The sequence below is a fragment of the Grampus griseus genome (genome assembly GCF_964374135.1).
Source record: "Grampus griseus genome assembly, chromosome: 2".
NCBI lineage: Eukaryota > Metazoa > Chordata > Mammalia > Artiodactyla > Delphinidae > Grampus > Grampus griseus.
Genome location: NC_139018.1, coordinates 85,723,084 through 85,737,446, shown reverse-complemented (window position 1 = coordinate 85,737,446; position 14,363 = coordinate 85,723,084). Strand labels below are relative to the sequence as shown.

The 14,363-nt window shown below is 41.5% G+C and overlaps 2 protein-coding genes across 2 annotated transcripts in view; both read right to left on the bottom strand.

Moving 5' to 3' along the window:
* CAPN3 (calpain 3) overlaps positions 1–1,171 on the bottom strand; it is a 48,634-nt gene extending 47,463 nt beyond the window's left edge. The window contains exon 1 of the mRNA XM_082649234.1: positions 553–1,171. Coding sequence (XP_082505360.1) covers positions 553–861 — 309 coding nt within the window. The 5' untranslated portion in view covers positions 862–1,171. The remainder of the gene's footprint in view (positions 1–552) is intronic.
* A 5,078-nt stretch (positions 1,172–6,249) lies between these two features.
* Positions 6,250–14,363, bottom strand: part of GANC (glucosidase alpha, neutral C) — a gene marked incomplete at its 3' end in the record, with an annotated part of 76,890 nt that continues 68,776 nt past the window's right edge. Inside the window, exons 23-24 of the mRNA XM_082647474.1 lie at positions 11,767–11,870; positions 6,250–11,169 (exon numbers count right to left, since the gene is read on the bottom strand). Coding sequence (XP_082503600.1) covers positions 11,060–11,169; positions 11,767–11,870 — 214 coding nt within the window. The remainder of the gene's footprint in view (positions 11,170–11,766; positions 11,871–14,363) is intronic.

Genomic DNA, 14,363 nt, shown 5'->3' with positions numbered 1-14,363 from the left:
TGAGGTAGATGGACTCAAATGATTGCAAGGGATTCTCCTTCTAATCCTAACATTTTGTGCATGAAAAAGTAGTCTTTGCTGCCACTCTCCTCTTCCCAGGGTTCTTTCCATTTCAGAAAGACATGGCTACTGGCAAACTTAAAAGAACATCATGATTTTAGCCCTTCAGTAAGAAAGTGAAGGAATCTTATAAAGATGCAAGATACTTAAACAGGAGGGTAGATCTGGACTACTCTCCAGGTCGGAATTTTGGAATTTATTTGGAAATTCCAGTTTGGAATTTGTTCTGGGAAAGGAATATTTACTTTTATAGGGTGAATTAAACTGACTTCCAATTGCTTTCATAAAGAGCAAGGGTTTTTTTTTGAGAGAGAGAGAGAGCAGAGAGTGAGAATCAGCCCTGCCTCACCTGAGGACAGAGCCCTGCAGGGCTACTGCCAGGATCCTTCGCCCAGTGCCCCATGCACCACAGAGCTGTGCTGTGGGGAGGTGCGGAGTGGGAGGACTACTCTGAGGGAAAAAAACCCAAGCTGCAACCACTCAGCTACTCACCGGAGGTCTCTTCCAGATGAACTGGATGGGGAACTTCTGGCTATAAAAGAGAGAGGTCTCATCCGGTGGGAACTCAGGATCCACATAAAGAACCTTCTTTTCTAGACATTTCTTGTGAAGCTGCTCAAATGTCTTCTCTTTCACCCCGATAATGGGAAAATTGCGGCTGATGATGGCTGAGTAGATGCCACTTGGGTTTCCGCCACCGGCCTCGGTGCCCTTGCCCTGGGCTGCCTGGGGGATTGGCCCCGGAGACCTGGGCTCAGCCCCTGTCTGTGGGGCCACAGACGTGCTAATGACGGTTAGCATGACAGGCAACTTTGGAAGGAACAGGCTTTTAAAGACAACAATATTCAGCTACCTTTAAGGAAAGGAAGCAACTGCAAAGAGGAAGTTGTAGTGATTCTGTCATTGGAGAGAAAAATGTCCACATCCACTTCAAAGTTGAAAGCCCATCAGAAGGTCGTCCAGCTTGTGTTCACGTTAAAAACTGAGCTGTGATCCAGAGGCCATCCAGTTTTCCTGAGGAAGGAGTAAGGATTTCTGTAGCAGTTTTTACTTAGGGGGCTCCTACCAGCAGCATACATGCCAGAGGGAGAGAAAGAAAGTGAGGGTTGTGTTTCAGTGGCCCGAAGAAGCCTGAGCCAGGAAAACCAAAAATAGACATGAAGAAAGATCATGAGTATGAGAGCAAGAGAGAGGCTAGCAGTGCAGCTAGACTGCATTCTCGAGAGAGAAGGACCTGGCCAGGGATGTTCCTGTGTTGCCATTAAGTTCTGGTGTTGTCCGGAAATGAAAGGGGAATATTTGAGTAAATTGAACACTGAAACTTAGCAAAGAATGGCAGATACATTATTGAATTGGCAGTTATCCAGACTATCAAACTATTAGCCACCAAATTAATGGAAAACAGTATTGAAAAAAGTTTGCAAGGGTGAATGTGAGATACTGAATTCTAGGAGAATGTTCTAGGCATTTTTGAGAACATGATTTTTACTTTTTAAAATTCTAGGATATCAGAATATTATTCAACTGGATTTGGCATCTCTTCTAGAATGTTCTGATATCAGCGTTCAGTGAAACTGTCTGGGTGGAAAATGCCACTCAGCAGAGTCCTCAGTTGAGAAAATCCCTGTCTCTTCTTGCCCACTTGACCTAGCTATCCCTTGTCTCTCCCCACCCCCAAGATAAACACTGGGACCAAATCTTCTACAAAAAGTGCACCTGAGTACAGATTATTCAGGCGTGCCACATTAGGCATCTGAGTCAGAAGTTGGAATTGGATACTCAGCCAGGTTGGCCATCAAGTCCTGGCATGTCATACCCAAACAGTTGGCTTCAGGGCTCTTAGATGAGACCACAAGTGGCTCTGGGGAAGGAAGTTGCCTGCCTGGCCTCTGCCTTGTCTTCTACTCACAGTAGCTGCTACCCAGGCTGTCAGGAGATGGCCATATACCAAGTGTGGCTGAGTGAAGGCTAGTCCCAGACTGCAGCTCTGCCTGTTCCCATGTGCCCATCTCATCAGCCCAAGGCTAGAGGCTACGAGAGAAGGTAGGAAGTGACAGCTGAAATAGGGAGTCCCGCCAGGCTCGTGATCCCTGGGGTTGCAGCTTTGAGGAACCATCAGCTTATTCCCCCATCCGTCTAAGGAAATGCCCAAGGATCTTTATTACTACTCTTGGAGAGGCAGAATAGAGAAGGGCAGCATCTGAAGCTGACTGCCTAGGTTCAAAGTCTAGGCCTGCTGCTCATTGGCTGTGCCTGTGTAGCTTTAGGTGAGTCACTTCTTCCTTTCTTCCTATGTCTCAGTTTTCTCACCTATAAAATGGGTATAATGATAGTCATTCTGTTATTGAGTTGTTGTAAAAACTAAACACATTGTGTACATTTAAGATAGTGGCAGGATTGTCTTAAGCACGTAATAAATGTTAGAGATGAACCGAAGTTAATATTATTTGGGGTTATATCAGGTTGAATGACAGTTACTCATTGGCACAAATCAGCTTTCACCTTATGAGCATTTATTGACCATCTTCCATGTGAACAGTGCATCTGCCCAGGACCATGTGGTCACAGAGTCTCCAGTCAGAGGCGTGCCTATCTGCCTGCACTAAAAGAGCCTCTAAAAAGACTGACTTCCACCATCAAACTCACTAATGGAATGGAAAACAAAGGGGGGCAGTTTCCTTCTCCCGCCATAATATGTGCCATCATATGTTTGAGTCCCAGCTCTATACCACCTTGAAATTCACAGCACCGACCCACATTTTATTGTTTCTCTTTATTGAGCTTCCTGTTTGCCCACAGGACTATAAGCTCTGTGAAGGTGGGAACTGGGTCCCCACTGCACCGTAAGGGTTAAGCACATAGAAGGTTCTTAATAAATATGTGTTGTATATCTGTTGAATGATGTTTCCCTACGTGAGAAGAAATTTCTTCCACTTCTTATTGCTTTGCCAATGCAATCAAAGTATCTTGGCTGATCTGCCTCCGGGGGAGGAGCTGTCTCTGGCCCCCACACAGCTGACCTTCTTTCCTCAGCTGTCTAAGCTAGCTCCATCCTTGGTAATGAAGATGGGTGTGCGATGGAGATCAGCCTCTTGTCATAGCACAATGGGAATACTGTATCAAACACACAGAGTGCAAGGTGCTATTCATTTTGCTCTACCAATTGTTGTGAATAAAACCCCCTCTCAGATTAGCAGGTCCAAACTCAAGGTTTATTCAGCTGCACAGCTGTAGAAGCTCATGCTATCAGCGAGAAATCCAATCTGAGCCCACAAACAAAGGCAGATGATGAGCATGTAAACAGCTGCATGTTTTCAATTCCCAGAGCCTCTTCAAGGAGAAAGAACTCATTTTTATAACATATTTCAGCTAAGGTCATGCAATATCTGCAGCTGGAATGGCTTCTGTTGCACCAACAAGGCAGTTAATGATTGCGTATCACTGTCTTCCATCAACATTTCTTTGATTCAACACTGTTGGAATTAATGCATTCGCTTATAATTAGAACACCTACCACTCATTAAGTGCCTACTGTGAGCTAGCCACTTCACATAGTTGTAAAAACTTTCTTTTTTTTTTTGGCCACACTGCGCAGCATGTGGGATCTTAGTTCCCCAACCAGGGATCAAACCCGTGCCCCCTGCATTGAAAGTGCGGAGTTTTAACCACTGTACCACCGGGAAAGTCCCCTAAAAACTTTTAAAGTAATTTTAAACATACAAAAGCATTGCAAAGATAGCACAGATTTCCCGAATACCCTTCAACAGCCTCCCTTAATGTTTACACCTTACATAACCATGGTACAATGATCAAAAGTCAGAAATGAATGTTGGTAAGATACCACTAACTGAACTACAAGACATATTTTGATTTCTTCAGTGTTTCCGCTAGTGCTTTTTTTCCCCTTCTGTTATAGAATTTGATCTGCACTGCATTTAATTGTCATATCTCCTTAGTGTCCTCCAATCTCTGACAGTTCCACAGTCTTTGTCTCTCTTGAACTTGGCACTTTTGAAGAGTACTTGTCAGATATGTTGTAGAATGTCCCTAACTTGAGTTTGTCTGATGTTTTTCACATGATTAGACTGAGATTATGGTTTGGGGGATGAATATCACAGAGGTTATGCACCCTTCTCATCAAATCAGATCTGGGGGTACATGACATTGATGTATTTTATTACTGGTGATATCAACCTTGAGTACTTGGCTAAGGTGGCATCTACCAGGTTTCTCCAAAGTAAAGTTACTATTTTTTTCCTTTCCATACACATGGAATACTTTTAATCTGTACACAACCCTGCACGTTTGATTAATCCCATTTTACAGCTGAGAAAACTTGAGATATCTGCTCTATTTTTACAGTTAAGTCATGGGAAACACACAGAATTTTAGAGCTTATCTCTTTTCTTGAACAAAAGAGGAAACCAAAGCCTAGAGAGATTAAATGACATGGTCAAGGTCATTCTGCCAGTTAACTACAGAACCAGACAAGACCCCAGGTCTCCTGATATCCAGTGAAGGAATAAATGCATGACTAAGACTCCAGTAATGTGCATTAGGCATAAGATCTCTGGATCCTTGCATATAAATAGTCAGGGCTTCCCTTCCCCTAGCTCTGAAGGGAGTGGAATCTAACACCATCAGCCGTGCTGAAAACAACAGTCAAGAAGCAGCTGTCTGATTCTGGTTGGCCTTGCTGTGGCACTGCAGTCTTTAGCTGGTCATAAGACAGGCAGATCTGATATCAGATGCCAATGTCTCCTTTCTTTCTGCTAGAATGTGAGCTATATGGCCCCCATTGTCTGCGGTTAATATGGTAATCTGTTTCCAGTGGAGTTGCTGATGGCTTTCTATCCCCTGGACTGAGAAGTTATTTTAGTCTAGAGTGCCACTCCCCCCCACCCCCGCCCCCGGAATTATGCTGGGCATTCAGAGAGTTTGGTAGATGGAAATCTTAAAAGCAGAGTGGAATGCTTGATATTGTCATAGGAGTTCCATGACTAAGAAGGCTTTTAGGTAAGATGGTCAGTTATGAGCTAAAACCCATTAAACTCCAAATATTTATGTGTTTTGACTGTGTTTCTGCTGCCTATCACTATGATACACTGATACTGAAAAGGATGTGAAAAAGTGAAGGAATTCTGCACGCAGACCAAACTCTAGTAGAACTGCGGTCTTCCCTAGGGCTACAACAATCTGATAGGCTGGTATTAGTTAACCAGGATGTAAGGCTCAGCACAACTTTAAGGCAAACTCACGGTGACGAGCTGTGCTTTCCACTCTAGGGAGCCTTTAGGAGAATGGCCCAATCTGGGACTGGCCCTGGTCATGTTGATGTGTGGGACCAGGACCCTAGAATTCACTTAGTTCTGAAAGTGAGTTGTACCCCAGAACATAAATAGTCCTATAGGTACATTTAAATGAAAACAGTCAGGACTTCCCTGGTGGTCCAGTGGCTAAGAGTCCGTGCTCCCAATGCAGGGGACCCGGGTTCGATCCCTGGTCAGGGAACTATATCCCGCATGCTGCAACTAAGACCCGGTGCAGCCAAGTAAATAAATAAATATTAAAAAAAAAAAAAAAGAAAGAAACTAGGCCTCTAGGGCAGGGAATGTTTTGGTACCTGGTCAAACTGGAATCTACATCCTGGGATCACTTCTGTCAGGAACTGACCACCCCAGGTCCACTATAGCCAGGATCCGCAGGATGATTTAGACCTGGGAAAAGAAGGAAGGTGACAAAACTGGCCTTCCAAATGCATGAAGGACTTTCCCTGACCACTATACAGGGCATCTGCCCTAAATAAATGCCTGCCATAAACATGTATTCCATTCTATTTCTTAGTGTGAATACCCTCCTGAAAGCTCCATGGTCAGCTCCTGCAGTCAGACAGGACCTCTGTGGGGAAGCACAGTACAGTACAGTATAGAAGCACGTACAGCGCTGCCATAGTGTGGGTGGTGTGAGGTCAGGGGCTGCTGGCCTAGTGCTCCGAGGGTGGTATTTGTGTTCCCTGAAGTAGGGGGCTTGGTTTGGCCCGGCATTTCTCTGGTGAAGAACAGCTGATCTGATGATTCTGAAGAGGTCTGCTGCATCAGAAATAAAGATGTTTTCTTGTACTGGAGTTCATTACTTTTATTTTTATTAGAAAAAATTTTAATTGAAGTATAGTTGATTTACAATGTTGTGTTAGTTTCAGGTGTACAGCAAAGTGATTCAGATATACATATACTTTTCCAGATTCTTTCCCATTATAGGTTTTTACAAGATACTGAATATAGTTTCCTGTGCTATACAGTAGGTGCTTGTTGTTTATCTGTTTTATATATAGTAATGTGTATCTGTTAATCCCAGACTCCTAATTTACCTCTCCCCCACTTTCCCCTTTGGTAACCATAAGTTTGTTTTCCATGTCTGTAAGTCTGTTTCTGTTTTGTAAATTCATTTGTATCATTTTTTTTTAGATTCCACATATAAGCGATGTCGTATGATATTTGTCTTTCTCGGTATGACTTACTTCACTTAGTAAGATAATCTCTAGGTCCATCCATTTGTTGCAAGTGGCATTATTTCATTCTTTAAACAATTTTTTTATTTATATATATTTAAATATTTATTTTGGCTGTGTCGGGTCTTACTTGCGGCATGCAGGATCTTTGTTACAGCATGTGCACTCTTTAGTTGCAGCATGAATGTGGGATCTAGTTCACCGACCAGGGATTGAACCCAGGCCCCTTGCGTTGGGAGCAAGTGAGTCTTACCCACTGGACCACCAGGGAAGTCCCATTATTTCATTCTTTTTATGGCTGAGTAATATTCCATTGTATGTGTATACCACATCTTTTACCCATTCATCTGTTGATTGACACTTAGGTTACTTCCATGTCTTGGCTATTGTGAATAGTGCTGCTATGAACATAGGGGTGCATGTATCTTTTTGAATTACAGTCTTCTCTGGATATATGCCCAGGAGTGGGATTGCAAGATCATATGGTAATTCCATTTTTAGTTTTTTTAAGAAACCTCCATACTGTTCTACATAGTGGCTTGGAGTTCATTCTTAACTCCATTTGTTTCATCCTATTTTACATGCTACAGCTTATAAGCCTTTACAACAATAGAAAGCAAACATTTTAAAGCTATAGATACTAGGAAGATATGGCCCAGCATCTTTGTTTTTAAAACTTTTTGTTTTGAAATAGTTTAAAACTTAACAGGAAAGTTGAAAATATAGTGTAAGGAATTCCTGTATACCCTTCATGCAGATTCTTCAGTTATAACATTTTAATACATTTTGCCAATTTTCTCTCTCTGTCTCTGTCTCTTTTTCTCATACATACATAAATTATTTTCTGAGCCATTTGAGAGTAAGTCAGAGCTATGCTACTTTAATACTTCCGTATGTATTTCCTAAAAATAAGGAAATTCTTCTATGTAATCATAGTACAATTCTCAAAATTAGGAAAATTACCATGTAATCAAAAGATCCTATTGAAGTTCTGCCAACTGTCCCAGTAATGTCCCTTATAGTTCCAGGATGGAACCCAGGATCATACATTTGTTGTCATGTCTCTTTAGTCCCCCTTTAATCTGGAACAGTTCCTCAGACCTGTTTTTCGTGGCCTTCACATTTTGAGCAGTATAGGATGTGCCTCAATTCTGTTTTTTTTAAAAAATATTAATTAATTAATTTGGCTGCGCCAAGTCTTAGTTGCGGCACGCGGGATCTTCGTTGCTGCGTACGGGATCTTCGTTGCGGTGTGTGAACTCTTAGTTGCAGCATGTGAACTCTTAGTTGCAGCATGTGGGATCTAGTTTCCCCGACCAGGGATCAAACCCGGGCCCCCTGCATTGGGAGCGTGGAGTCTCAGTCACTGGACCATCAGGGAAGTCCCCAGCTTTGGTCTGTTTATTATAAACTTACATAAATGAAATCACTCAGTAAACATTTTATCAAACACATACTTCTATGTTGATATATATACATTGTTATTTTAATGGTTGCATAATATTCTACTGTATGAAAGGGCTATATTTAACCAATCCCCCGATAAAGGACATTTAGTTTATTTCTAGTTTTCCATAGTATAAACCACATTACAATTAGTAGCTCTGAGCAATTTATCTGATTTATCTGAAGTGGAATTTCTGGGTTAAAGCAAATTTAAAATTTTGATGCTATTGCCAGATTGCCATCCAGAAAGATTATACTTAGCATAATTCCACCAATGGTGTACGAAAATGCCTATTCTCCACACCAGCATTAGCATTTTCATTTTAATTGTGGCCAATCATGGACACCCCCATTTCTCTGAATATTAACAATGCTGAGCGTATTTCATGCTTATTTTGCCTATTTCAATTTCTTTTATGAATTACCTTTGCCCATATTTCTTTTGAGCAGTTTCTAACGTTTAAACTGATTTGTCAACTCATTCCTTGGCATTTAAGTCTTAAAGGAAAGACACATTATATATTCATTTTAGAGCTTTGTTTGAATCTTTGTTAAAATGATTCTAAGTTCTTACATAAAATCCAGTTTCCTGAGAAAACCTATTGAGAATTAGCCACAACAAGGTAACTCAACACTGTAGGCCAACTCGGCCCTGCTTAGCTCTCTGGTCCTGAGCTTCAGATATAGGAGGGGGGTAAAGTGTGAGAAGCAATAAGAGCAGATAACATTTAAGAACACCCAGGATGTATTTCTCTCCATTCAATGTATCTAGTTAAACCTTTCAGGATAGCTCTGGGTCAAGACAGAGCAGTTCCTCACTAACCTACTCTAAAGTTCTTATTTCATTCCTTCCTCCCAAAATATTTTAAATGGATGAATAATAGACACATAATAAATGTTGAACTGAAGATACGTCTTAATTATTCAGCCTTAAGTGCTGTTAAAAACCATCATTTATATTAGGTAAGAGCATGCAGTTTTCAGTTTAAGTCTTACTGCAGCTTGGCAAGGGAAACTTGAAGCTGGGAAGTCGGACTTCAGCTAATGGAGCCTTCTTCCTTTCTCCTTAATTGCAAAACTTACAGAAATAGGAGCAAAGAATCTGTATATGTCTATGTGCGCTTATATATGGTGCAAAGCTCAAATCTCAACTGATACAATCAAATGTGTCCATGAGGAAATGTGTAATGTTTACTATATCTGGAGGGAAGAGTTCTAGGTCAGAAGAGTAAATTAGAAACAAATACATTCAATTCTCAATTTTAAATAAATCCATCAGTCAACCAATTACAGCCAACCATTACTAAAAGCCAAGTATAATCGTGCTCTGGCAGATATAAGACAAATATAACATGATCTTGAAGAACATACAATCTAGTAAGGGAACAAGACAGACAAACCTGAAACACTGAGGCACCATCCCTGAGAATGCTAAGCAGAACGCATATCATAAGTGGGGCAGCATTTCAGAGAAGGGCAAAATCACTGCTCATAGTAAAGGGGAGTTGAGGGTGTTAGGGTAGTCAGAAAGGCTCTGTGGGGAAGTGGGATTTGAGTTGGGCCTGGATGGATGGTAGGATTTGCATAGGTGGAGGGCAGACCGTGGATATTGGGACCCAGGGAACAGAGGCATAGAGGTGACAGTTGGCAAGCTGCTGAGTGGAAGAAGCCTGATAAGCAAATGTGCATGTTGAGCAGTGCTGAGGACATGTGACTGCCCCAGCAGATGCTGCGGCCGCAGGGTGTCCCTGGGGAGCATCCTGGGGAACTGGCATAGTGTAGTCTTCTAGCCCACGCCACGCTGTACTAGAGTCTGAGGCAAAAGTAAAACGCAGTACTATCGATCCTGTCCTTATTTAAAATTTTGATATTTTGTTCATCATGGATTTTTTTTTGCTGTTAATTTTGTCTTTTTTTTTTTTTTGCGGTATGCGGGCCTCTCACTGTTGTGGCCTCTCCTGTTGCACAGCACAGGCTCCGGACACGCAGGCTCAGCAGCCATGGCTCATGGGCCCAGCTGCTCCGCAGCATGTGGGATCTTCCCAGACCGGGGCATGAACCCACGTCCCCTGCATCGGCAGGCGGACTCTCAACCACTGCGCCACCAGGGAAGCCCTGCTGTTAATTTTGATTTTTAAAAATATTGCATTAAAATATTATTTATTTTGATTACTGTGATTTGGGGCATCCCCTTAAATTTTGTGCCCCAGGCAAGTGCCTTACTTGCCTCCCCCTCATCCCGGCCCTGTGTTCTATTTCTGAAGTTTGAGGGTGGGGACATGGGTAATTATTTTATTATTTTAAATTATAGCTTACTCATATTACAAATAAGCTTTGGTTAGTGGACAGTATTTAATAAAAAAATTAGTATAAAGAAATTAAAATTTTAAGGAGATTAATTTGGAACTTTGGACCCCAAAAAACATGACAGGGAAAAGAGCCCTTTGTGTTCCTGAGTCAGTCTCTAGGGTAGAGTAACTCCCTGTTGCTGCAGTGAATACACTCCAAGCAGAAAAGGTTGTCTTGTCCAGGTTTAAGTGGGTAAAAGATAACTGGGGTGGGGAGGCACCAGAAGCTGCTGTCCACTTGGAGATAGGCCTTGAGCAGCTCAGCTGCTGGAGCCCAAGTGGCTCTGCCACATGGACTGAGACAAGCTTCCACAAGGTGGGTGGGCTTGGCCCACTTCTCACATAAAACAAACCCATCCAGCTGTGCTCAAAGAGAAACTGCCCACTGGGCCAGAGTGCACACCACAGGTCATGGCCCAAGGAGCAATGCGAGATCTGTGAACGCTATAAATGTCTCTGGGCCACTTGCATGTAGGAGAAGAGGGCGTGTGTGACACAAAGAGTATTATTAGCACATCTAAAAATGTAACATCTGAAAAATCTGAAAGCTATTGTTCGTTAGTAAACCGGTGACTTATGAAAGATGACTTTGAGCCAGAGAAGTCAATAGCATGCAGCACAAATCGCAAAAAAAGGCCTGTGGAAAGGCAGAAAGGTGCAGCTGCTCCCATCACTTGTCACCAGGTGCACTGCTCTGTCACTGGATTTGGACCTTCCAGTCAGCACCAATGTTCAGTGAGAACTTCTCCAGGTTCAGGGTGGATGTTCTGGCACAATATGTAAAAGCCACAGGCTGAGCTTTACCATCTAGATATCAAAATTGTAAAAGGGAAAGTTTGATGAACATCTAGGAGAGAAATTTTGAATTTAAAATGTTTCTGACTCTGTTATAAAACCTTATGCCCCATATACGAGAATCCAAATTAATAGTACTTGTACCCATGGACTTCCATGAAATTTTAAAACATGAAACACTCCACTGTTTTGAGTGCAAGACTGATTGAAAACAAACTAAGGAACAAAGTGATTTGTCCAACAAATTCAGTAGGTATAAAAGGATATATCCTATCCCATGTCCTTTAAGAAACTCCATAAACTCCATGAGCAGGATTCCCCAGGACTTCAGATACCTACAGTTTAAAGAAAATATTCAGAGAAGCTACAATATTATTTCAAGTCCCAAATAATTTCCTTTAGGAAAATATTAACTGCTTACAACGAGCAGAAAGACCAGTTGATGAAGAGAAGCAGGACGGCCTCACGCCCTCTAGATACTAGTATATTTGACTCCTGCCAGAAAGAGCAGAGTCCACTTGGCTAAGGACATTTTGTCAGTTTTAGACTAATCATCTCTTCACTGCAGATACTTCTATGTTTACAAAAACAAATGGCCTGTTTCCTCACCAGGTGAGTGGCTGGTCACAGAAGATGGCTGCTTCTTGAGGCCTAGGACCAAGATCTGCTCCACCACACACTTGCTGGGATAATGACCCCTCTTGTCAGCACAACTGGAATAGATACAACAAATGGCATTAGGAGAAGGAGAGGAATAGGGGTTTGGACTGGTTACCAGGTCACCATCCCGAACCTTGTGAGTTCCCCTCCCATCTTTCTCTGTGGAGGCATGAAACATATAGTGGGCACATTTACTAGGATGAAGAGATGGTAAAAGATGACCCTATGTGCCGAGGACAAGCTAACCAGTAGTCTCCCTCTAACAAGCCATTTGGAGAGGCATCACTTAAGGATACTGAAGTCCCAAATGTTACTTGGACGCTACAATCAAATTGTAAGAAATCAGATACTTAATGAATGGCTGAAGAGATGAATAAATTGGATTAATGGGAATTTATACTGAATTCTTTTTTATTTTTCAGAGAGGGAAGGAAAGGAAGACAGAGACAATAAGGAAGGGATGTTCATGAAGTGGTTGAAAAATACTCCTGGGGGGCTCCAGACCAAGATGGCAACATAAAAGGCTCCTGAATTTCCCTCCTTCCACAGATGCACTGAATATAAAGCTACACATGGAGCAATTCCCTTTGAGAGAAATCCGGAAACTAGCTGAGTGACTCCTATACATTGGGTGACTGAGAAAATACTCACATCAAAACAAGTAGGAGGGACTTTCCTGGTGGTCCAGTGGGTAAGACTCCATGCTCCCAATGCAGGTGGCCCAGGATCGATCCCTGGCCAGGGAACTAGATCCCACATGCACGCTGCAACTAAGAAGTCGGAATGCCACAACTAAGACCTGGCACAGCCAAAATAAGTGATAAATAAATAAAAATAAGTTAAAAACAAAAAAACCAAAACAAGCAAACAAACAAAACAAGTAGGAGAGCAGAAGCAAGAAGAACTACAATTCTGCAGCCGGTGGAACGAAAACCACATTCACAGAAAGATAGACAAAAATGAAAAGGCAGAGAACTATGTACCAGATGAAGGAACAAGATAAAACCCCAGAAAACCAGCTACATGAAGTGGAGATAGGCAACCTTCCAGAAAAAGAATTCAGAATAATGATAGTGAAGATGATCCAGGACCTCGGAAAAAGAATGGAGGCAAAGATTGAGAAGATGCAAGAAATGTTTAACAAAGACCTAGAAGAATTAAAGAACAAACACCTAAAAAAATTAAAGAACAAACAAACAGAGATGAATAATACAATAACTGAAATGAAAAATACACTAGAAAGAATCAATAGCAGAATAACTGAGGCCAAAGAACAGATAAGTGACCAGGAAGACAGAATGGTGGAATTCACTGCCATGGAACAGAATAAAGAAAAAAGAATGAAAAGAAATGAAGACAGCCTAAGAGACCTCTGGGACAACATTAAATGCGCCAACATTCGCATTATAGTGGACCCAGAAGGAGAAGAGAAAGGACCTGAGAAAATATTTGAAGAGATTATAGTCGAAAACTTCCCTAACATGGGAAAGGAAACAGCCACCCAAGTCCAGGAAGTGCAGAGAATCCCAGGCAGGATAAACCCAAGGAGAAACACTCCAAGACACATAGTAATCAAATTGACAAAAGTTAAAGACAAAGAAAAGTTATTAAAAGCAACAAGGGAAAAACGACAAATAACATACAAGGGGACTCCCATAAGGTTAACAACTGATTTCTCAGCAGAAACTACAAGCCAGAAGGGAGTGGCATGATATATTTAAAGTGATGAAAGGGAATAAACTACAACCAAGATTATTCTACCCGGCAAGGATCTCATTCAGATTCGACAGAGAAATCAAAAGATTTACAGAAAAGCAAAAGCTAAGAGAATTCAGCACCACCAAACCAGCTTTACAACAAATGCTAAAGGAACTTCTCTAGGCAGGAAACACAAATGCTAAAGGAACTTTACAACAATAAATGCGAAAGGAACAAATGCTAAAGGAACTTCTTCTCTAAGTGGGAAACACAAGAGAAGAAAAGGACCTACAAAAACAAACCCAAAACAATTAAGAAAATGGTAATAGGAACATACATATCGGTAATTACCTTAAATGTGAATGGATTAAAGGCTCCAACCAAAAGACACAGGCTTGCTGAATGGATACAAAAACAAGACCCATATATATGCTGTCTACAAGAGACCAACTTCAGACCTAGGGATACATATAGACTGAAAGTGAGGGGATGGAAAAACATATTCCATGCAAATGGAAATCAAAAGAAAGCTGGAGTAGCAATACTCATATCAGATAAAATAGACTTTAAAATAATGTTACAAGAGACAAGGAAGGACACTACATAATGATCAAGGGATCAATCCAAGAAGAAGATATAGCAATTATAAATATATATGCACCCAACACAGGAGTACCTCAATACATAAGGCAGATGCTAATAGCTGTAAAAGAGGAAATCGACAGTAACACAATAATAGTGGGGGACTTTAACACCTCACTTACCCAATGGACACACCATCCAGATGGAAAATTAATAAGGAAACCCAAGCTTTGAATGACACAATAGACCAGATAGATTTAATTGAT